At 45.6% G+C, this 23,021-nt stretch overlaps 1 protein-coding gene across 1 annotated transcript in view; it reads left to right on the top strand.

Annotated features, from left to right (window-relative positions):
• Nucleotides 1–11,285: 11,285 nt before the first annotated feature.
• Nucleotides 11,286–23,021, top strand: part of wnt9a (wingless-type MMTV integration site family, member 9A) — a 36,181-nt gene continuing 24,445 nt past the window's right edge. The window contains 1 exon segment of the mRNA XM_049012046.1: nt 11,286–11,485. Coding sequence (XP_048868003.1) covers nt 11,286–11,485 — 200 coding nt within the window.

Here is a 23,021-nt window from a genome sequence, read left to right as displayed (position 1 = left end):
ATTTTAGTTTAGTTTAATTCACCTCAGCTCTGGTTTTTGAAAAGCACAGCCTACATCAGCACAAGGCCTGTCGACGGTGTGGTAACAATGCAGCACTCCCTCGCTCTCTCTCTCTCTCTCCCTCGCTCTCTCTCTCTCTCTTCCGTTTGGTTTTCCTCCCAAAGCCGGCCGCATTAGCACAGTGACATCCCGGCCGCCGCTGCTTGTTCTGCAGTTTTTGTCGTCTGGACTGTCAGTGTTGCCGAGTGGGGAGCTTAGAGGGGAAATACCCAGGGCTGAGAGCTCTGTCAACATCCTGCGCCGCGGCCTGCCGCATTCGCTGCGCAGAAGGACGACCCGACCTCAACACCCATAACGAGCCCCTCACAGAAACTAAACACCGCTCCTGTGCCCGGTTTGTCTACTGCCGGTGGGCTGCTTCTGAGAAGCTCTCTCTGTATTGTGACGCGACACCGAAGCTCACAAGTCCACATGTGCGCTTGGAAGGCTAAACCGCTCCATTTCGCTGGACAGAATCGCTAAACTGGTGAAACTGAACTGATTACTTCTGATAGGCAGAGCAGACTTAGGCATTACAACTGCACATAACCACTGGATGACAAGCACAGGCTGAAGTCAGACCTGGGGCTGTTATTACAAAGCTGGATCTCTTGCTTAGCCGGATAACGTGTTGGATTTAAGGTAGCCCAGTTTAAATGGACTTTGTCTTCATTTACTTACATTTAGCCAAGACTACCTTAAATCTGACAAGTCATATAGCTGTGCGAGATATCCTACTTCATGATACAGGCCCTCGACTGAGTACACAAGGCAGAGACACACCCCTTATTTACTATTCCAGGACTAGTTAGAAGTAATAAACTAATTCTCTGCGCTAGGCACTCAACTCAAAACTGTGTACCTTGAGTTACAGTTCTCACAGTGGTAACACAAATTCCTATATTTTTTACATTTCTACACTTATAGTTGTTCAGGTCCCGAGTTGATGTGTTTTTTCCCAAAGCAACACATGATTTTACCAGTTTATACAGCTGGATATTTTGCTGGCAAGGCTCAGGTTAAGTACTATACTGTATAAACATCAAGGAAATGTGATTAGAGAAAACGCTTGCCATATTCTTCAGCTAGTCATCCAGGACTAGGTCATGCAGCTCTCTCGGTGACAAAAGGTCACACTGTATTAGGGTGCACTGGTCATTCCGATGAGCTAATCTCACACTGCTTTGGTAGAAAGCAATTAGTGGATCCTGGACTGGAACATGGGAAGCTATAAACATACCCTTGTTTGTGTCTACTTCAGAAAGGCACCTTTGCCCTACTTTTCGCTTCACCCTACTTAAGGCTACATATGGGTCAGCTACAGCCGGAGTGATCCTGCAGATCCAGAAAGCCACTCCATGTCTTCGCCACCTGCAGTAGCTGACCGTCGCTCACTCTTTCCGAGTCATTGCCTGTGAATTTCTCTTCAGCTCAGTAAGGCCATGCCAAGCCTGTTCACCTAACTTCAGAGCTTCTCCTTAGCAGATGTCCATGACAAACCTGAAGGTAAACAGGTGATGAAGTCATTGCAGGCCCATGCCAAACAAAGCAGCACAACACCCCTCGCACCTGCCCTCAGATCTGAGCTTTCCATTAACTCTGAGTTGGATTAGCTCACTGGAATCGCTGGTTCCTGACATTCTACGGGCAAGCTCCCCAGGTTCCTATGTGCAGGCTCCCCAGGTTCCGAGGTGCAGGTTACCAAGGTTCCTATGTACAGGACCCCCAGTTTCCTAGGTGCAGACTCCCCAGATTCCTATGTGTAGGTCCCCCAGGTTCAAAAGTGCAGTCTCCCCAGGTTCCTATGTGCACGCTACCCAGGTTCCTATGTGCAGTCTCCCCAGGTTCCTATGTGCACGCTACCCAGGTTCCTATGTGCAGGCTCCCCAGGTTCCGCGGTTGAGGCTTCCCAGGTTCCTATGTGCAGGCTCCCCAGGTTCCTATGTGCAGTCTCCCCAGGTTCCGAGGTGCAGTCTCCCCAGGTTGCTATGTGCAGGCTCCCCAGGTTCCTAAGTGCAGGCTCCCCAGGATCCTAAGTGCAGGCTTCCCTGGTTCCTAGGTGCAGGCTCCCCAATTTCCTACATGCAAACTCCCCAGGTTCCAAGGTGCAGTCTCCCAAGGTTCCTATGTGAGGGCTCCTCAGGTTCCGAGATGTAGGCTCCCCAGGTTCCTATGTGAGGGCTCCCCAGGTTGCAAGGTGCAGTCTCCCCAGGTTTCTATGTGAGGGCTCCTCAGGTTCCGAGATGTAGGCTCCCCAGGTTTCTATGTGAGGGCTCTTCAGATTCCGAGATGTAGGCTCCCCAGGTTTCTATGTGAGGGCTCCTCAGGTTCCAAGATGTAGGCTCCCCAGGTTTCTATGTGAGGGCTCCTCAGGTTCCGAGATGTAGGCTCTCCAGGTTTCTATGTGAGGGCTCCTCAGGTTCCAAGATGTAGGCTCCCCAGGTTCCTATGTGAGGGCTCCTCAGGTTCCGAGATGTAGGCTCCCCAGATTTCTATGTGAGGGCTCTTCAGGTTCCGAGATGTAGGCTCCCCAGGTTCCTATGTGAGGGCTCCTCAGGTTCCGAGATGTAGGCTCCCCAGATTTCTATGTGAGGGCTCTTCAGGTTCCGAGATGTAGGCTCCCCAGGTTCCTATGTGAGGGCTCTTCAGGTTCCGAGATGTAGGCTCCCCAGGTTTCTATGTGAGGGCTCTTCAGGTTCCGAGATGTAGGCTCCCCAGGTTTCTATGTGAGGGCTCTTCAGGTTCCGAGATGTAGGCTCCCCAGGTTCCTATGTGAGGGCTCCTCAGGTTCCGAGATGTAGGCTCCCCAGGTTTCTATGTGAGGGCTCCTCAGGTTCCGAGATGTAGGCTCCCCAGGTTTCTATGTGAGGGCTCTTCAGGTTCCGAGATGTAGGCTCCCCAGGTTTCTATGTGAGGGCTCTTCAGGTTCCGAGATGTAGGCTCCCCAGGTTCCTATGTGAGGGCTCCTCAGGTTCCGAGATGTAGGCTCCCCAGGTTTCTATGTGAGGGCTCCTCAGGTTCCAAGATGTAGGCTCCCCAGGTTTCTATGTGAGGGCTCTTCAGGTTCCGAGATGTAGGCTCCCCAGGTTCCTATGTGAGGGCTCCTCAGGTTCCGAGATGTAGGCTCCCCAGGTTTCTATGTGAGGGCTCTTCAGGTTCTGAGATGTAGGCTCTCCAGGTTTCTATGTGAGGGCTCTTCAGGTTCCGAGATGTAGGCTCCCCAGGTTTCTATGTGAGGGCTCCCCAGGTTCCTATGTGAGGGCTCCTCAGGTTCCGAGATGTAGGCTCCCCAGGTTTCTATGTGAGGGCTCCTCAGGTTCCGAGATGTAGGCTCTCCAGGTTTCTATGTGAGGGCTCCTCAGGTTCCAAGATGTAGGCTCCCCAGGTTTCTATGTGAGGGCTCCTCAGGTTCCGAGATGTAGGCTCCCCAGGTTTCTATGTGAGGGCTCCTCAGGTTCCGAGATGTAGGCTCCCCAGGTTTCTTCAGGCAGGCTCCCCAGGTTCCTACGCACTGGCTCCCCAGGTTCCTAGGTACAGGCTCCCTGGGTTCCTTCAGTCATGCCTGGTGTCACCCTCCTTCTCTGCCATCCCCAAATCAGTGACCTGTCCTTTTCTATACATGATTACTACATGCATAGGTGTCATGCATCTTATTTTTTTAGAGGGGCTGCAGTTTCATATGCAACATACAATTGCCAAAACTTGATTTTGTGTTTGCAAACAGAATTCATACAAACACTGTAAATACAGGAAAGAATCAATTGCTAGCGGTGTTACTCGTCCCTCACAAAAGTGTGTAAAATAGACAAAAAAAATCCTAGATCAAAAATATGAGCATTGCTTACATCGGCTACATACATATTTTCAAATTTACATTTTGAAAAAAAAATCTTCAAAGTTCTTTAAAAATGGCAAGCACTATTGCAAGTAAGGTCTGCTAGCTAATGCACTGCCTCAGCTTATGACTCTGCTAAGCACATTCAAGTGTATTCAAGAGGGCATACAATTAAACATCAGCACAACATTAAATGCAGTTCTCCATTTTATTTCAGATTACTTTCTAACCGAACTCCTGCTGCCTGGATCATTTTTAAAAAACCCGTCGATGGCAGCCGCCAGATTCCAGATTGCGAAATGCTTCTTTTCATCTTCGTGTTGTGAAAAACACCAAGAGAAGCTGCCTGGTTTCCCTTAGTGTAAATGCATCTTAAATGTATGTTTGAGTGACTTTAATCTCCTTTATTTTAGCTCCCTTTTCATCCTCGACCCCTGAGGCTTTGGTTTTCGAAATTACAGGGGGTGGAAAAAAGAAAAAGTAGCTTAGCATAGCAGTGTCACCGACGCGACATTCCACGCCGGCCCTGACAGTAAACACAATATCGATAACCAGTGTTGTGGAAAAGTGCCTCCGGAACCTGATCCGGCACCCAGGAAGGTCGAATCTCATGGCCAGCAGACTAAACTAATCGCCTTGATGAAATCCAGATAAATAGTTGACCCTGTGCTCTGACCCCATCTTACAAGATGTAGAAACCAATTAGTTGCTAGCTACCTGTATTTGTACAAATGGCAAATAAAATCTTGTTATTACTGATGATCCATGACAGTGCCCATAATTAACGATGCATCGCACTGACAATGGCCGTAGAATGAACACTCTGCTCTCATTGGTCTTCTCTAAAACAGAAAAAAAAAGACGGCTATCTTGCGGGAGGAAAGGAGTCCAGTCAGCAAGCTGTAGTCCGGTAGCCAACCCAAACACAACGACTGCAGTATAAACTCCCACTCTACCAAAGTGCTTTTTCAATGTCAATTTTTCTTGCTTCAGTTCAAGTGTTTTGCTCCTCAATAACAGCCTTTAGGGGCTGGTGTTTCCATTGTTCAGCTGTCCGGCTCTTTGGGTATCGACCATTTTGGCTAACCTCAGTCAGCTGGAACTGTTAAATATTGACCGAATGGTTTATATAACCTGGAAAAGGCATCAGGGCAACTGAACCAAACTTGTGTCAACATGGGAAGTCGCCGCAAGTCGTCCAGGCCACTTCCCCTGGACGGTCGGGCCTATCTGGCGTACCGTCATCCTCATCCAGAGTTACCGTGTTCCTGGTTTTCGACGTGCATCAAATCCGCGCGACTGAACCCAGATGGCCACCCGTGACCGGATCATATGACGTACGCTGCCAAAACGGGAACCTAAAATTACTTGGATACATCTGACATAAATTGAAATAATCTCAAATTCCTCAGCGGTCCTCTAACTGATCACATCCAGCATCTGGGCTGCCAGGTAATGGTGCCTTTGGCAGTGCAGGGGTTGTGGCTTTATATGTGGCCTCAGATTTTTATGAGTGGTTTCTCCTTCCCACATTACAAATAACATGCTGTCAGATAAGTAATAACAAATAGTGATGTTTTAATCTTCTCCGGAGAAGGTGGCAAACCCGGCTTAGAGTGATGGTCTGCAGCTCCCTAAGTAGTACAGTAGGTGTGAAGCACAATGAAACTGAAATATCACCAGGAAGTTTGAAATGAAAACGTCCTAACAAACTTGAGTCCAGTCCAAGCCCTGTCAGAGCTCGGGTTAGGGTATATTACAGGGTGAATTTAGACCCAGTAATTCCGGCGCAGCCCTTAAAGTCCTAAAAGGCTCCTTCATCCTCGACTTTTATTGTGCACTTGTGCCAATTGTCATTCCCCCGGTATGGCATGGGGCTGACAGTCACTTTATGAAGAATGCGTGGCTCGATTATCCGACCCATTAGTTATGCTGGCCTCGCACCCTCTGGTGCTTGATGCCGGTTCCACTGTTTCTGCATTTCCACGGACTATCCTAAGATCCCAGGGCAGGTGCCCCTGTCTGCCTCGCCTACTGAGCAACCCCACCCACTCTAGAGCCCCACCCACAATTCCCAATCTCAGGGTTATACTGCCATGGTTTCCGGTGGCTGCTGGCTGATCATTCCAGAACACTTCAGTCCCGAATTAGGAAGCCTGCTAAACAGAATGCTTCGGAATCTAAAACATATACTTGCTCTTGTTCCAGGATCATAACATCCCAGAGAGTGTCCATCTTTTTATTTTTAAATTCCAGTTGTGGCCCTTCTCTTTGGGGCGGCACACATACATGGACTGTCACCAGGCCCGGGAGAGTAAAGGACACGTTTTGTGGTCAGTTTGTTTCTTTAAGGGGCCCGATTGTCATTATGGGATGGCCTTCATTTGCTTCTGAAAAAAGAGTTGCCCATACAATGATAGGGTGGCATTTCCCTTGGGTTTAAGTGGTCATGACAGGCCTATTTGAACAAGCTCCTGCAGTACAGTGACACCGCTCTGCATGTCGTATGATTGAAGGGGTTGCCATTTAGGGGACTACTTGCACTGCAAGTATATTGGGACAGTCCTTTAAAGATTCTCCTATAGGTCAAGTAATGAACCAAATATCACCAGATTTCCAAAAATGTAGAAAAGACAGTATTGAACCATTTCTGAGCGAAATGCATTTGTTTTATTTCCAGGATAATTGCACATCTACTGCATGAGATGCATTGCTGATCCGCTCGCATATATTTTGACTTAAGGCCTTGATGACAAAGTATATAAAATGATCACTTGGATATAGATGCAGACTGGGAGACATGAAAGCATTTGAAAGGTAGTTAAATTTCCAGCGTGCAGGCAATGAACTTGCCAGCAACCTCCCCTAAGGACCTCTAATGTAATCACTAATCATGTGACTCAGAGTCATATTCTGTTCTATTGCAATCGAGATTCTGTGTGCGGAATCTGCCCTTCACTGGATCTACATTTCACACCACATTTAAAAATATACTTCAAAGAGAGATCTTCAAAAGGCCAGGACTGATAATATTTCAAATAAAAACGATGCGACGGTGGAAAATGTATAGTAATAGGCACCACATGGTGAGAGGTTTTATTCAAATGCTTGGAAATATTTTCCTATGACACCATAGCTGTCTGGGCAATAGAGGTGAAAATGGAGGTGACTGAAAACGTTAACAATTGGAAATGTAATTGAAAGCAGGGGTAATTGAAAGTGCTAATTGAAAATGTAATTGAAAGCAGAGTTAATTGAAAACGTAGCAATTGAAAACGTAATTGAAAGCAGAGGTAATTTAAAACATAAGTGTGAATTTAACAATAGTAAAAAATGTGAGATCTCAAGCAGGGGTGTTTTAGCTTATGAAAAAAAGAGAAGAGTCTGGCCTAATGTGAACGAAGGATAGTCTGGATAAACACAAGCAATGGGGCCTCAAGCATAATGCAAATGAGAATCAATTGAGTCATTTGTTCCTATTGGTCTTCGGTCCTTGTGACTCAAGCAGTCGAATTAACATATAAATCTGCCTGTTTGTAAAAGGCTAATTGACAAAAAGACACGAACGAGAAAGATAACAAGGATGCGCCCCTAGGCATCCTCATGGTATGTGAGACGGTCGAGGTTATGCAAATGAACCGGGGGCGAGGCCATGTGTGGCTCAGTTCTCAGAAGGCTGTGGTGGGAAGGTTGCTAGTTCAAATCCCAGGGTCAGTAGAATGATTTCTCTACTGGGCTCCTGAGCAAGGACCCTAACCCCAAACGTCTGACCCAGTTTTCTCAAAAAAAAAACAAATGTTCACCACTTTGGATAAAACATTTGTAAATAAATAAATAAATGAGCCATACAAAAGTAGTTTATGATGTCTGCTACCTCCTTGGTAGCAGTTCGGCACGCACTGGTGGTTGCATCCGCTGATTGCACCTTTTGCTAAGATCTCAAGATCTTCCAAGACTAGTGGACGTTCCATGATACAAATAGGAAAGTTGCAATTCAATGATTCCACTCTCATTTGTATTTTTCTTCCAGCTTTGAACCCAGGGGAAGTTGGACAGTCAGCAAACAGAAACCTGGCCCTGCGTCTTTGTGTGGCCCACCTGTTGATGCTGTTGCGATTCCCTCTGAATAGGAATTTATTGTTTAATTTAGGAGATGAATAGGCTTCTCCCCAGGTTCTGGCAGCAGATCCTTCCCAGGTGTTCGGGACTAAAACTGGATCATTCCCAAAGCAGCCCGATCGCAGCTGAGCAGATCTGTATCTATGGTGGCCTGCTGCAGACACAAAAGGGGCCATGACTGGATGACATTGCTGAAGATGATGGATGGTCACATGGAGGCCGCGTCACATGCCCACTCTAGTTCTGAGTGCTCTCTCCCTTACCTTATGAAGAATGTCGATACAGAGAAACATACCATTAATACATTCTTCGATGATCTGTAATAACTTTTTTTTCAAAACAGGCTTGATGACTGGTAATCTACACCTTTTCCTTAGCAAGAGCTGTTTCTCTACAAAGAATCTGAAAGTAGTTAAATCTGTGGGACTTGATACATGTTCTTAAAAGCCAAAGCTCCTTCAGGTAAGATCTTTAAGCCCATTTGATAAGGAAGCGTAATAATCTAAAACTAAATGAAAATCAGGACACTGAACAGGAAGGGCTGCTGTGAAGTTTGATCAACAGAAACCGGCAGACACAAACAATTGAATTTTACGAGAATACTAGTGGTATACCCACAATTTTCCTATGAAAGATGGACAGGATGAAATATTAGCACTGTGGGCATGACAAGCCAAGTCTGCATGTGGAAGCGCATTCATAACCAATCTTTCTGCAGACACATCACAAGTCTACACAGTTGAAGGCGATGCAAGTTAGGCTTGTCAATGAGAAAAATAATGCAGATCAGAAAGTCAAGGTCCACATTGATGGGCCTACACAAAGGACCTTGCATAAGCGTTCATAGCCATCTACAGGTTTTAGTTGACTTTGTTTAGTTACAGAGATAGATAGTTCAAGTCCAGAAGGTAAAAAATCCAGACCAAGATTTTGTATCAGCCAACCAGTTGAGTACTTTCTGACTGTGACTCTTTCTGCTCAACTGGTTGGTTGAAACAAAATCTTGGTCTGGAGTTATACTTTCTGGACCTGAACTATGCACCTCTGGTTAGTGAAGCTAACAGACGTAACCGAAGAAGAGCGTGTGAGTACCAGGTGTGAGACATTAGATAAGTGGGTAAGTATGTTCAACTGTTGCACTGTATGTATTGTGGAACATCTTGTCAACAGAGACACTAGCAAAAGCATACCGTCACACTTGATTGTTATTGTTCAGTTACGGCCAAGCAGGTCAGTGTTCCCACTCTGGGGCACAGCTGGCCGACTTCGCGAAGGGTCCCAGCCCCCTGCGAGACGGACAAGCCGGCATGTGGCTCCCAAACATGTCAGCTACCCGCCATGTGTCATGAAATGCTTCAGTTAGGAGTTGTGGATCAACAAGAGTCCATATCTCAGAAGTATGCCCTCGGACATTTTCACGTACGTTCCCTGGCCCGCTGGGTTGTGAGACCAGGTGCACAATGCCGACGGAATGTATCGGGTCAGCACAAAGAGATCAGATAAGCTGTGAGACTGAAAGAGAACACAAATGACATAAATCACACTTACCATGGGAATTTTTAAAAGAGTGAATTGGAATTGAGCATTAATGGGGTAAACATAGATTCCTTACTGGTGTGAAGCAGATAACTTGGAAAGACAGAGAACAAAGCATGGCTAACCTGTGAGGGCTTAGGGAAAGCCTCATGATTACCTCATTAAAATGTTAGGGTCGGTCACTGGGCACGTGCAAGTAGTTTGGAATTCCTGCTATCCAAAGCATGAAGGACAAGGTTCTCCCATCTTTTTTTCAGGTGCTCCTGACCAGGGTATGTTTTGTGAAAGCAACAGAGAGTTTGGAAAAGGGGGAATGAAGAAACATAAAGAAATCATAAGCGCCACTTCGAGGCAGTGTTTTCTCTACGGAGGGTGAGTGGAACAGCTGACTGAAGTCTACTGGAGCGTGTGATAGGGCTGCGGTATGCTCTCAGGTGCGAGACCAGCCGTCACTGCTCTCAGGTGCGAGACCAGCCGTCACTGTAAGCCAGAGCAGCTGAGGCCTCTGGGAACACACACACGTGTACACGCACACACATCCACACACATGTACACACACACACACACACACGAACACGTATGTGTACACACGCACACACATCCACACACATGTACACACACACACACACACACACGAACACGTATGTGTACACACACACACACACATACACACATGCGCACACACGCACACTCATGCACACACACACACACCCATCTACACACAGAGACACACACGCCCACGCACATGTCGGGTAAACATGTCTTTATGGGGACCGCTCATTCATTTCTATGGGAAAAATGCCAACGCTAACTATGACACCCTTAGCCCCCACCCAGCCCTAACCTTAACCATAAGTAACCAACCAAAATAAAAGACTTTCGCACGTTTACTTTTTTGATTGCATTCACAGATTTTTTTTATAAAACTGAGGTTATCCAAATGGGGACCTGAAGAAGTGTCTGCAAAAGTAAGGAGGTTTCAGGTTTTACCGCATTTTGGGGATATTTTGGTCCCCAAATGTTATCTATGTTATCCCCCCCCCACACACACACACACAAAACGAGTGCTCCACCTTAAAATGGACACCAGATGGTTCACAGAAGTTCATACATTTATGATTTATGCTGAAGACCAGAATATATTATTTCGGAGACTTTACATTACTTGTATTTTTCTCTTTTTTTTTTTTTTTTTGCTATTGATATCATATCCAGTCATATATTCCGCAGTACAGGAGAACATCCACAGGACGACCTTAACTTGCTATACATCTTCACTGTGTACCGTGATTCAATAGTAACTGAGCTATTTAATTCATCCGGAACAAAACCCAGTTCACTTAAAAAAAGCCTTGCATTTTAATATATTAATCTTCGCAGTTAATACCTAAAGCAGAAAATGAAATGTACTTGGAAAGCTTTGATGTGGAGCAATTTAAGGTTACAGTCAATGGTGACGTGTTTTCATCAGACCAGATTTCTATAAGCTTGTTCGTAAAAGTGACACTTGGATGTAGCCTGTGCGTATCAGCGAGGTGTGACTCATGGAGAAACGTTTCATCAATTAAACGAAAAGAGTTGCGGCCAGACTCCCGATGAACTAATGAATGGAGCAAACTCAGTAGATCAGTAGACTATCTACGGGGATTTAAACTCGCTGTCACACAGAAGCGCTCACTCTCCCTCTCTCTCTCACTCACTCTCTTCTTCCCTCTCTCTCCCCCTCTCTCTCTCTCTCGCTCGCCCCTGACTGTTAATGGGAGGAGGGCGGTCTCAGTCACTTTATAAGAAGTGCAGATCGTACAAGTAGGAACTTTACACAGAAACTCAGGAGGAACGAAATGATCTGCCCTGGAGTCGCAGCAAAATGCTGGATGGACACCTACTCCTGGGATGGTTATCGTTCACTCTCATAGTCCTCCTCAGCTTGCCTGGACCAAGCACTGCTTATTTCGGGTAGGCTCAATTCATTCGCTTCACAGTACCGAGAAACAGTAAGATAAAGCCGCATGTCCAATGAAAGAAGATCTATCACATTAATGAACAGAAGAGAATATGGTGTTTTCAAAAATGCCGGGTTATATTACTTCACCGTGCCACCGGATGTCATGGTTTCGTAGTTTTTCGCTAGTTATATCATTCATAAAAAATAAAGTGAAATGCCTGTTTATTGTTGCAATAATAATGAAACATTGGCGACAATAATAATAATAATAGTTATAATTATAATAGTTGTAATAATAGAAAAAATAGATGTCATTATAATGTGAAATGTGTGTTAAGTTACTCATGAATACCGGTTTGAAGCACTGCAGGTGCCACAGCAGGTTGATCGATTATAGGAGCGTCTGAGCCGGTCGCGATGAAGCGAAAGAGGCGATAAAAAAAACTCCGAGTCCTTCAAATGTGTTCTTCGCTTAACCTTCTCTGGACGTGCAAACTGATCTCTGCGTCAGGGCTAGACGTCAGAAACAAGCATGGAATTAGTCGTTAATGGGGCAAAGTAGCGCATGTTGCCTTTTATTTCCAAAAAGTCACCTTAGACAATTTGCTGCGTGGTATTGCTGGATAATGGGTGCCGCATGAAGGTTTACTGTAACTTAAACCGGTTTGTGACCTTTGGGGTGGTTGGTTTGCGAATGCATGCGACCTTCCCCAGGTATGGACCAAAACTGAAGGAGCGTCATTATTTTGTCGCTTAATCGGCGTCGTTTTCCGTGATCGCTAAGGTCAGAAAGAAAGCGCAGCACTGACGGAGGATTTGCGGCTTGCTGCTTGCTATCTTCACGGCAGCTGGTAATAATAAAACAACGCGGCTCTCTAAAGTGGTGGTCCAGACGTCTGTTGAGCGCACACAGAAAACTTACTATCCAGCATAAACACACGGACACAGATTCTGGCACTAAGTCTAATAACAGTTTAAACACAAGCCAAAGAATTTGCCTACAATTTGTAGTTTCCTCATTGCCTCTGTGAAACGTGTGCAACTGTATTCCTTAGATTACAGCGATTTGCAGTTTAAGAAATTATATTACGTCCTACAGGTTTCCCCCCCCCCTTGGTTACCTTTGTCCGTTTACCCATTAGGGTGATATATTGTTCAGTTAATAACAAACAGATGGGATCATCCCCAATTGCTCATTAACTAGACAATTGAAAGAAGACCTGTAATTATGGTTTTTATTCCAGTTTGGTGTAAAACCCTTTAGGTGTCGTTTTTTGACCATCTTCAGAATAGTCACGGAAATCTGAGCTGTTGGTACTGACTGACTCCTAGGGACCTGTTGGGTATGTCTTGGGCTGGGCGGTTTGTATGGGACTTAAGTCTAATCGTGTAGAGACAGGCGTCTGACACTGCGTTTGACTGATTTGGAAGGTTCCTATTCTGGTTTGAGCCAGAATCACATAGTCAGTTTATTATGTGGACAACTGTAGCCCCAGAATGTGAGGGAACTTTCGTAACAACAGGAAAGGCGGTGAGAGATTCGGCATTTGACCATTACTTTTTAAAGACACATGGCTGGAAGGAGACAGCACTGGTGAGAACCCGTCCACGTACATTCCTACGGAAATATGTGCTGTGAGAGTGTGGTTTCTGCCATATGTTGTCTGTATCACATTAAATTGACCGAATAGATTAATTTTACATCACTAGTATTGTGTGAATATAATCTGCAGAGCATTAAACACTTCAATATTTCAGAGGTTGGGAAGTTGTGGGTCTGGCTAAGAGCTTAAATCGGAAAAATGATGAATTGAGATGAAACAATCAGCGATGAGCTTGGACCTCAGGAGGTGACTTGTACATTTACAGTTCCTAAAAAATGGAATGAGATTCTAAGATCTTTGTAACGGAGTAGAGCAGAAGCAATAAGATCAGGCGTCTGTCAGCCAAGCCTCTACTCTTGTGTCATCATCTCCAGATGTTTAGACTGGCTCTTCACTATTGAAATGTTGTGAATAGTACTTCATATTGAATCTGACAACTTCGAGAAGCTGGACCGGCTTAGGGCAGAATGAAAAAGTCGAGTGCAACATGCATTGAAACAAAGATTCTCGCCGCAGTGCCATTTGATTTCAATCTCTTCCAGTCGTGCTTGTCTTTCTCATGGTCTCAGGTACGTAGGAACGGGTTAGTAGGATCCTTGGGTCAGTCACATGCTCCGTTTGAGACTGAGCAGATTTCCCAGAGTGCACTGGCACTAGTTCACGCACCTTAGCAGCCTTCCCCACAGGAACTCACCCCGAACCGTTACGCCGCGGATGGCAAGAAGCGGTCACAGCGTATGAAACGAGCAGATGTCTTTCTCAAACAAAAAAGCGTCCGTGAGTGACAGGCGTCCGAGGGCTACTCTGCCGCCGCTCGACTCGGGATAGACGGTAAATGTTGCATACCCAATTTCCCCCGTGCACTGGTGCATGAGTGTTACATAAACACGGCCCCTGTGGCCCCGAGCTCCTTGGCAGCAGGGGGGGGTGGGATTCACGGTGCAGCTGAGCAGCCGGCCGTCGGCTCTCCCCGCCCCCCCACTCCAATCCGCAAGAATGTCCCGTCTGCGCTCACCGGCCTGTTGTGGCAGGTGCTTATTCCCCCCCCCTCAACAGCCATCCCCTGAAGCCACTGCCAAACCAAACGTCATGGGGGATTCCTTTCCTCTCTGGAGATCCATTAGTTCTCAGCTCTCGCTCCTGGGGAGTCAGACGGGTTATGCCCTGCACACGCATGCCCACAATCTGCTGGGTTTGCAGCCTTCGAAGTATCACCGATAATGGATGGAGCGCGTTTTTGAAATCGCATTTTCTTTTGCGATGAATAACAGTAGGTACACCGCACCCTTAGCTATGCTGGATGGCTATCACACATTAATGCGCGGAATAAACAGGAGAGTACGCACCCCCACCCACCCCCACCCCCCTACCTTCCAATCAGGCTGCTTTAAAGTTCTGTGCATAGCTGCGTTTCATAATATTGAGTTTCCATGCAGTCTCTCCCGGTGCGTGGGATCGAAGTAGGTGCAAAGAAATGAAAATGAAATTTGAAAATGAAATATGTTGAAATATGATGAAAATGCGAAATAGAATTTGTAAATGTTGTTCGATATTCTTTTAATGATGTTTTATTGACCCAGTTTAATACATAGTATATTATTCAAGCAACAATAAATATCTGCCTCAGAATACTGTAAATTGTCGCCTTATTCTCAGAAATGTTGTGTTCTTATTATAGACAGTTTGACCCAAAGTGAAATGATTCACTTTGTTGGCCAGTCTGTGGAGGTTTTGCATACTTTCACCCAATGGGATTCCAAGGGAACTGGCTGGTGGGGCGTGCCATGGTTACTTAAAAAAAAATATTTTAATTAACAGATCCATATTGTAAAAATTTAAGGTTGAGCGAATGGTACCACAGTCTCCTGTCCCAGGGTCAGTGCTCAGGATGTCGCGTGTTGTCCGTGCGACTGAGGAACTTCTGCAATGAGTGGCATTCTGAAAGCACCCAGATGCCATTTTATTACACACGCCGTCGTTTCTCATTCTGCCGTAATTAACCTAATAAGGCGGACAAGCGTTTTATAGGGCTATGCCTTTAATTGTATGAGGCGCTAATTACGCGGGGTTTTCGCGACTGGATGCCGCTGTATATGTGCATAAGATGCTGGGCTCTGTTTTCCTTCTTGCGGTGCCATGGCTGCATTTAGCGGGCCCCCGTCTGTGCGAGAGTGTCGTGTGTTTGTCGGTCTCCCTGTGGTCGGAAGAGGGATGCTCTGTAATTGCTGCTCGTTAAGGATTAGCGAGCCAGTGTCGTCTGGCAGATAGTCGTGTTGGGCCCTCATTATGGGGTCTTAAGGAATGATTACTCTGACGCAAGGCCTGGGGAGAGGCGGTGTGGGGCCCTCGCTCCACTTTACAGGGCGTACTGTGGCAGAAGTGACTTTGGAGGAGGGAGGAGGCGCGGTTTGCGAATAGCCACTTCTCCATAGTCCTTAATGCTCTCGTCGTCCTTAAATCCGCCACCGTTAAACGCAGAACTGGGTCGGTCCTTTCACCTGAAACATTTTGCTCTGTCCAGTTTAGCCGTTTATTTATTTATTTTTTGGCTGCAGACGGCCTGCCATCTAGGCACTTCAGCTAGGGCCATGTTGCACAGAATATAACCCCCGACTAGCTGCGACATGTTGTGGAATGCCCGCAATGCACACAGTGTCCACCAGGGGGAGTGGGCCGCTTTACCACCCAGGCGACTGGTTTTCTGTCTGCTCGTCGTAGCTGCTCATGTGTAATTCAAGGAGAGTGGGAAATAAAACGCAAAAGCAGTCCAATCAAAAGGCTCAGAAATATCAACCAAGGAGTAAAACTGAGCTTCCAGTTACCTTAATTGTGGTCAGACACATTTTTAGGCAGCAAACACTGCTGAGCCGCACTGCCTTTTAAACACGTTTGTATCCAGCTCTTAATTTACAGAGGGTGAGAGTTTTTTTTTTTTTCTTCTGCATTTTCTTCCAACAGACTGCATGACCGGAGAGGTTCCGTAGGGCAAAGACAATACAGATAGGTACATTGTTGAAAGACGACACATTGCTGGAAACCCTCTACAAATTGCATCATGGATTTTTCTTTTATCCCTATTCATATCCTTAATTCTGTTTGTGATCAATCAATCAACGCAAGTACAGGGAACAAAAAAAAATAAAAAAATGTCGGTTACTCAGGGAAGACGCTGTGATGTGGAATGTGTCAAGGCATATACGGAACACCAAACCGTACGACATTAATTCTAAAACACGCCTTGATTTCAAACCTCTGTCAAGGCTTTCAAGAATTTAAGCCTCGGATTCTTTCAGCCTTAAAAACAGGCACCACGGGTTTACCATGTACGCTGCACGGCAGGTCATTTTTACGTGCAAAAAGTTACCATGAATTCAGGCTCGTGATTTGTCAGAACTACTGAAAAAATATTTCATTAATGCACTAAACAAGGTAGATAAAATGGGGTTAAGGGTCAGTGAGGGTTGTGCAGGATGGTTCCCGTAGGCAGATTCTCTGCCTGTGTGCCCTTTGTTCCAGCATGAATGCTGAGAATTTCTCATTGCATCAGCCAGCGACATGGTCAGCCTGCCTGTGTTCTTTGACTGCTTGGATAGCCTCAGACTATTTGATCTACTTGGTCGTTTCGGTGTCATTGTGTCCCATGATGTAGTAATGTTGGGTAGCTAGTGTTGCATCCTTGTCTGTGGGCAGTGTTTTGAAATGCCAGTCTAATGTGTTGGTTTCCTGGTTACGGTTACAATACGCTGGCCTTGGCTTCCCCCCCTATCCCCGGCCTTGGGCAACTATTCTCATTCAATGGTATTAATGTTCTACTCAGCCAGCGGACTCTACAAAACCCTGCCTATTTCCACCAAGATTCGATTCAAAGTTTTAATGCCACAGGTCAGTTTTAGGACATTTTTTTTCTTAAGTATAGAATCACCCCACAGCGCAAAATTGGTTGGAAAATTGAGTGTTTTATGGAGCATGGTACTTTCACATTAGCTTTTATGACAAGTTGTCCTAGTCGTAATAACAGTACATCACATATATTCAGACCTTAAGATATTTCAACTCAGTCCAGTCTTCAGAAGTATCATTAGAAGAAGCTTAGCCTGAAATGATGATCTGGTTTAGAGCATTTAGGAAATGGTCTTCTGACAAACCTCAAAATGTACACTAATACCAGGGAGTGGCATGTAACTTAAGTCAATTGCACGGTTTCATTGCAGTTGGGAATGTCTTTAAAATGCATTTGGCTCACTAACATCCGATGGTTTTTATCGTTCGGGTATCATCCCCTGCCAAGGAGACCACATTTCGGAAATATTGGCTTTTTGAAGAGGAGGTTCCAATCAAACACGGCCAGTCGTCTGTGCATGTCATGGATGACTAAGTCTCAGATATGAGGGAGAAAAGCTTTGAATGAGAATATAAAGATCGCCATCATAAGCGGAAGAAAGGATGAGGGCAATTTTAAGAGCCGGAAAACAAACATAGTTATAGAACTATTTGTCCTGTATCAAGTATATTAATTAGTGAGACTTGCCATGTCTCAGGTTCTCTGTCCCAAACCACAGACTAGTTTCCTCGGCTGTCTTGAAGGACGCTTGTGAAGGAGCTTTAATCACTAAACCAATGGTGGGACGACATCATTCTTACTTCTCCTAACCTCTGTTCAATGCTGGTTAACCCATTAGACAACACCTATGCAGGCCCAAGGGCAGCCTCTTCTGAGAGGGTGTCGACACAGCAAGCCCATTTCACTCTTCATGCTCCTTGACGCCTCTAGAAGATGTCAGTAGGAAGCTTGGATGGGGTGGGAGTGTCAGTGTTCCCACTTGGGAATGGGCTGTATTTAGGAATGTCTTATAGTGCGAAACCACCAAGTTATCTATAGGGCATGGTGGCCCCATGCAACGTAAGGTATGTTTCACAAAAGAACTAAGGCAGTACTTGGAAAGCATGGCTGCGATGGGCTGGCCCCCCATCCTGGGTTGTTCCCTGCCTCGTGCCCATTGCTTCCGGGATAGGCTCCGGACCCCCCCCCCCCCCCCCCCCCCCCCCCCCCGCGCGACCCAGTAGGATAAGCGGTTTGGAAAATGGATGGATAGATGGATGGAAAGTATGGCACGAAAATGATCTGAAATTGGGATTAACCACTTAACAGCACATTACGGCTTTCGGCTAAACTCCAATGGGGATTCTCCTTCAGCCAAAGTCTGTATGTTTGCCTAATTCACTTGTACATCTCTAGCCTGGTAGCATATTGCCCCCGTCCCCCGTATTGCCTACAGCAGGGTAGCTCTCAGTCTGCACGCCCATGCCGTGCAGCATTCCTCTGCTCCTGACAGATGAGGTGCAGAATGAGGTAAGCTGAACGACTCGCCCCTCCTTCTCTGTATCGTAGATGAATGGGCTGAATTGGTATGAAAATGGCGGGCCTCGCTCGACACTGTTAGAGAGAGAAAAAACACGAGGGCCGGAGGGTGGATGGCCTGACAGAGGGGGACATGAACGACATGCCGTCATGTTGCATCCTCACGAGCCTCAGAGGAATTAGCCTGCGTGTTACCATTCTGGAGAGCTGTGCTGTATGGCTGCCTCCATTTGGCTTTATGCTATAGGCTAAATCCAGGTTTGCCCAGCAGACTCAATACAATTCTTTTGGTTGGGAGTTTGATATCTGCATGTGAAATCTGCTTGTACGCATAATCAAATATCCCTTTATACAGAACGTTTTCTTCTAATGCTGCTTGTTGACGTGTCACGGGATGTAACGATTACTTCATGTGAACTTTGACCCTGGTCGCTTAATGTTCCTGTAGAAGGACACCTCTTTAGTGGATGGTACCTTATGGTCAACGGTAATGGTTAGGTGATGTTTCCGGCCGTCAACTTCAGTGTCGGCGTCCAGGTATCCAATAGTGTGGGCCTGTTTCTTCACAGCACCGGGGAATGAAAGAAACTTCGTAAAGTTCTTCCCACTTTATCAGCCCACAACCTTAGTATGCAGAAGTGATTTAAACGCAAGCTGGAAAGGTACAGATGTCTTACAGCTTGGGTTTTCAGACAAGCAGGAATGATGATGACTGGACGGTAAATCATATGACTGGACTTAGCTTATTTTTACTTGCTGTCTCACTGATTTTCAGTGCTGGTACTGTGACTTATTATGAATTGTGAGGTACTTTTTTTTTTGTAAAGGGTCATAAAACACAGTAAAAGAACTTGGGAATAATGACCAGAGAAGCGAAATATGTCTTCTGTTGGATTACTTATTTGCTTCGTCGCCAGTTTGTGTGCTGGGACGACTGGTGACACAGAATGAAACTGCAGAGGTCATATGACCGCTGAGTGACGGGGCCCTTGCGCTGCATTTCCAGGCAGAAATGTTCCACCTCTTATCCGCACTCCACGCCCATCACTACACTACATTTTATTTATTTAGTAGACACTTATATCCATTTTTTTGTTGTACAATATTAGTCGTATGCTTTTTATTTACTCACCTGAATGTTATCGAATGTTTGTTTCATCCCCTCACGTGCTGCTATCTCATTTTATTCATGGCACAAACACTAAGTCACTTTTCATAACCACTCGCACTAATAATCTGTTATTTTATTATATCTGTTACTTTGTTAGAGTTATTTAGTTATTCTGTTTGCGCGATTGGTACTGTTTTTTTTTAAGCTCATTACTGTTTTATCTTTATTCCTCTTGTTGCACTGAGCATGTTTATGACAACAGAATTTCCCTCTGGATAAATAATGTTCTTTCTTATCTTTCTATCTGATCTTTTTTGAGAAAGCAGGGTTACCCAGTTCCTGAAGAAATCGCGAGTTAGAGGCTTTGCTCATGGGCCCGGCAGTGAAATTCATTTAAAGTCATTCTTATGTAGCGCCGCTCGCAACGTTCAGGCCGACGTGCTTCACGTGAGTGTGTATGTCATGCATTACTACACCATTTGTTACAGTGATCGCTCCACCCATGCTGGATCCGATGGGCATCGTGCATCGATGATGCGGGATTAGTGTTCCTGTTGACGTGCTTCTCCCAGCCTCCGGGGACTTTACTCGGGGAAGTCAGCCCTATAGGGAGAGCAGAATCTGTGATGACGATGCCCTTGGTCACATCCTGCATGGATTCCCCCTGGAAATTCGGTGCGAATGCGTTTCCCCCCCAAAGCTGTCCGTGTGTCACTACTTTGTCATTCCCTCCCGGGACAGATTGTGTTGCAGAATTGTGGGATTTGTGTTGTTGGGTGGGTGGGGAGGTGGGTGAGAACAATTTGAACTCGGCACAGATGATTCCACATAATGTAAAGCACCGCTAGTGATGTGAGAGGGATGATGAGGCATTGAGCTAATGGGCTAGCAGTTACCAAAAAATGTTGAATATAGGGGCACTTTGAGTTTCACAGTAAGTGACACTGTGAAAGCTCACTGGAGGTACAATGCAGTTGGCCCGAAATGAACTTCATTAGACATCAGGCACGAGATGGTCTGTGACTATTACAAATGAAACTGCATCTGACTGGATCATGATCTGGACTAAAGGAGAACTTTGGATTCTTAAGCTTGGTGTGCTGGAGCAAAACGAACAGCGAGAACTTTATAGTGCTGTCGTTCCCATCTCTAATGAGGAAGGAGAAACAGCAGACGATCTCCACGGAGCAGGCTAGAGTTTGCCTAGAAAATAGTGACACACCAGACTTGATCTCAACAGAGCAGTCTAGAGTTCACTTAGGAAATATGTTTTTTTTTCCCCTCTGTAGAACATTTCAGACTTACGAGGGAAACACCTCAACATCTGAACTCAGATGGCATTTCGAACTCAGCTGGCGTCTGTATGTTTTTTTTTATAGTTGCTTCTCTTCTCAGGGCAACTCTGCTTCTTGTACGTGGAGGTCACCTATCACGGCACGTTCCAAGATAAAAGGTCTTTTTAATTATCAAAATATATTCCTTCCTTTTATGGACATGATATGTTACCCTGTCTGTACAATGCTGCATTTTACCTCTAACCCTACACATCTCTGTTCTAGTTATGTTTTTAACCAAGTACTCACGAATTCGTAATTTTTTTTTTTTGTATTACCGATTTAGAGTAATGTACCTGGTTACAGAATTAAGGGAAGTTTTTTTGAAGTATTTTATTCATATGCAACCATAGCTTAAAATTAAGCATAGCTATAAATATATTTAGGAGAGATGACCAATTATCAGTACTTATTGGAAAGCGAGAATTTCGAGGATAAGGATTTGTGAACGGCTGTAAACGCGTAGAAAAACGCACACGACCATATAGTTTGGTCATAGGAAATTTTGAATGCATTTTGTTTTTGAATCTCGTAAAGATGGACCACCCTATTTTGTTGAGGTAGTAAGTTTACATTTTCAGGTTTTGGACTGGACATGTTTTTAACAGCGAGCCTGGTTTTCTGGTTTCGTTGGATGGTTTGTTAGGCTTGGACATGAGTGCTCAGTTGACACCCCTCTCGGTTTCGGAGCTTGGACATAATGTAGTATCACACAGGCTTTGAAGGTACGGTTTCATAATCTGTTCCATACTTTTAGGCTATTGAAAAAAAGTTTTATCGCCTCCTGTTATCACAGCTTTCGAGGTGACGTGAAACAGATGGCCCATTTTCAGTCCTGGTTCGGAGCCCGCAGGCCTGAAGCTACAATGAAGATGTAACCTGGAGGATTTCTAGAGACAAACACTGTTATTCGAAATTAATCACTTCTGCCAGAATGGACTCTCTTGCTTCAGGCTTTCAGGATTTATTGGTTCAGTTCTGGTCACAGCCCTTATTTCTGTGGTTTTCATCCACACAAGTCCAGTCCAATGACAGGAATTTCATGCGCATTGGGATTCGGAAAGTATGTGTGCGTGTAAGGACCTTTCAGTGGAGTCAGCTTTGGGGTTAATGTAATTCAGAGTGGGCTAGCATCTACTGAAAATGGCTAGAGGGACGTCTTGTCCAGGGTGTTCCCCCGATTTATGCCCTGCGCTGCCTGGAATAGGTTCCAGGTCCTCTTGGTGGTCCTGACCAGGATAAGTGCTTAGAAGATGGATAGACGGAGAGTCCAGTAAGCTGTTTTTTATATGTAAATGCACAAGGGTTTGGCAGCGATGTCGGACTGAAGTTGTTTTTTTGTGTGTCAGTGAGAGAGCTTTGCTAGGTTCGTCTGAGTATTGGTAATAATCTCGAAAAATAAACATGCAAACTCTCAGTCGTGGACTCACTCCAGAAGCACAGTCACGTAAACAAACTCATGAGCTATAACAATGGCTTTATTGGGTCATTGTGGTAAGGGGGGGAGGGTTATGGGTAGTCGATCCTCCGCTCACTTTTGGGTCCCAAGCCTGAACATCTGGAGCATTTGGTTTTAGCTAAGGCTAAAAAAATGGGCAGATTGGCGGGCAGGCACAGCAACCGGAATGAAAAGCCTAGGATGGCAGCTGCCAGTGGAGGAAGGGATGTTGCTCTTGCAGTGTTGGTTTACTCAATTAAAAGCTGTTAAATTTTACAAGTTTTAAGACACCTGCCAGAATAACCATCAATAACAATGTAAAAGCAACACGTTTCGAATTACTGTTGAACACTAGCTTCTTTATTGACTAGGGTATTACCAATACCCTTAAGCTAACGGTTAAAAGATAGAGACCCTCGAAGGCCTTTGCGGCTCTCAGCAGTATCTGAAGCGGTGCTGCAATTTTTTTGGTGTCGATTTGCTGAGAAAAGAAAAGGGGAGTGTGCCGGGGACCAATTATGATGACCCCACTTGGAGGTGTCAGTTTCCTGCGTTGGCTCGGCGCCTCCGAATCGCCGGTGCCTCCGGGTCCAGGAGGCACGATACTGTGCTCTCGGGGCCACCTAGACAGCTGCGCTCACCGCCATGCCAGGTCACGTGACAGGAGGGGAGAGACGTAGTCTCTGGCAGCCCCTCCGTCC

This window comes from Brienomyrus brachyistius, chromosome 4 (genome assembly GCF_023856365.1).
Source record: "Brienomyrus brachyistius isolate T26 chromosome 4, BBRACH_0.4, whole genome shotgun sequence".
NCBI lineage: Eukaryota > Metazoa > Chordata > Actinopteri > Osteoglossiformes > Mormyridae > Brienomyrus > Brienomyrus brachyistius.
Note: the sequence above shows the minus strand (reverse complement) of the source record. Positions and strands in the feature narration are given on the sequence as shown.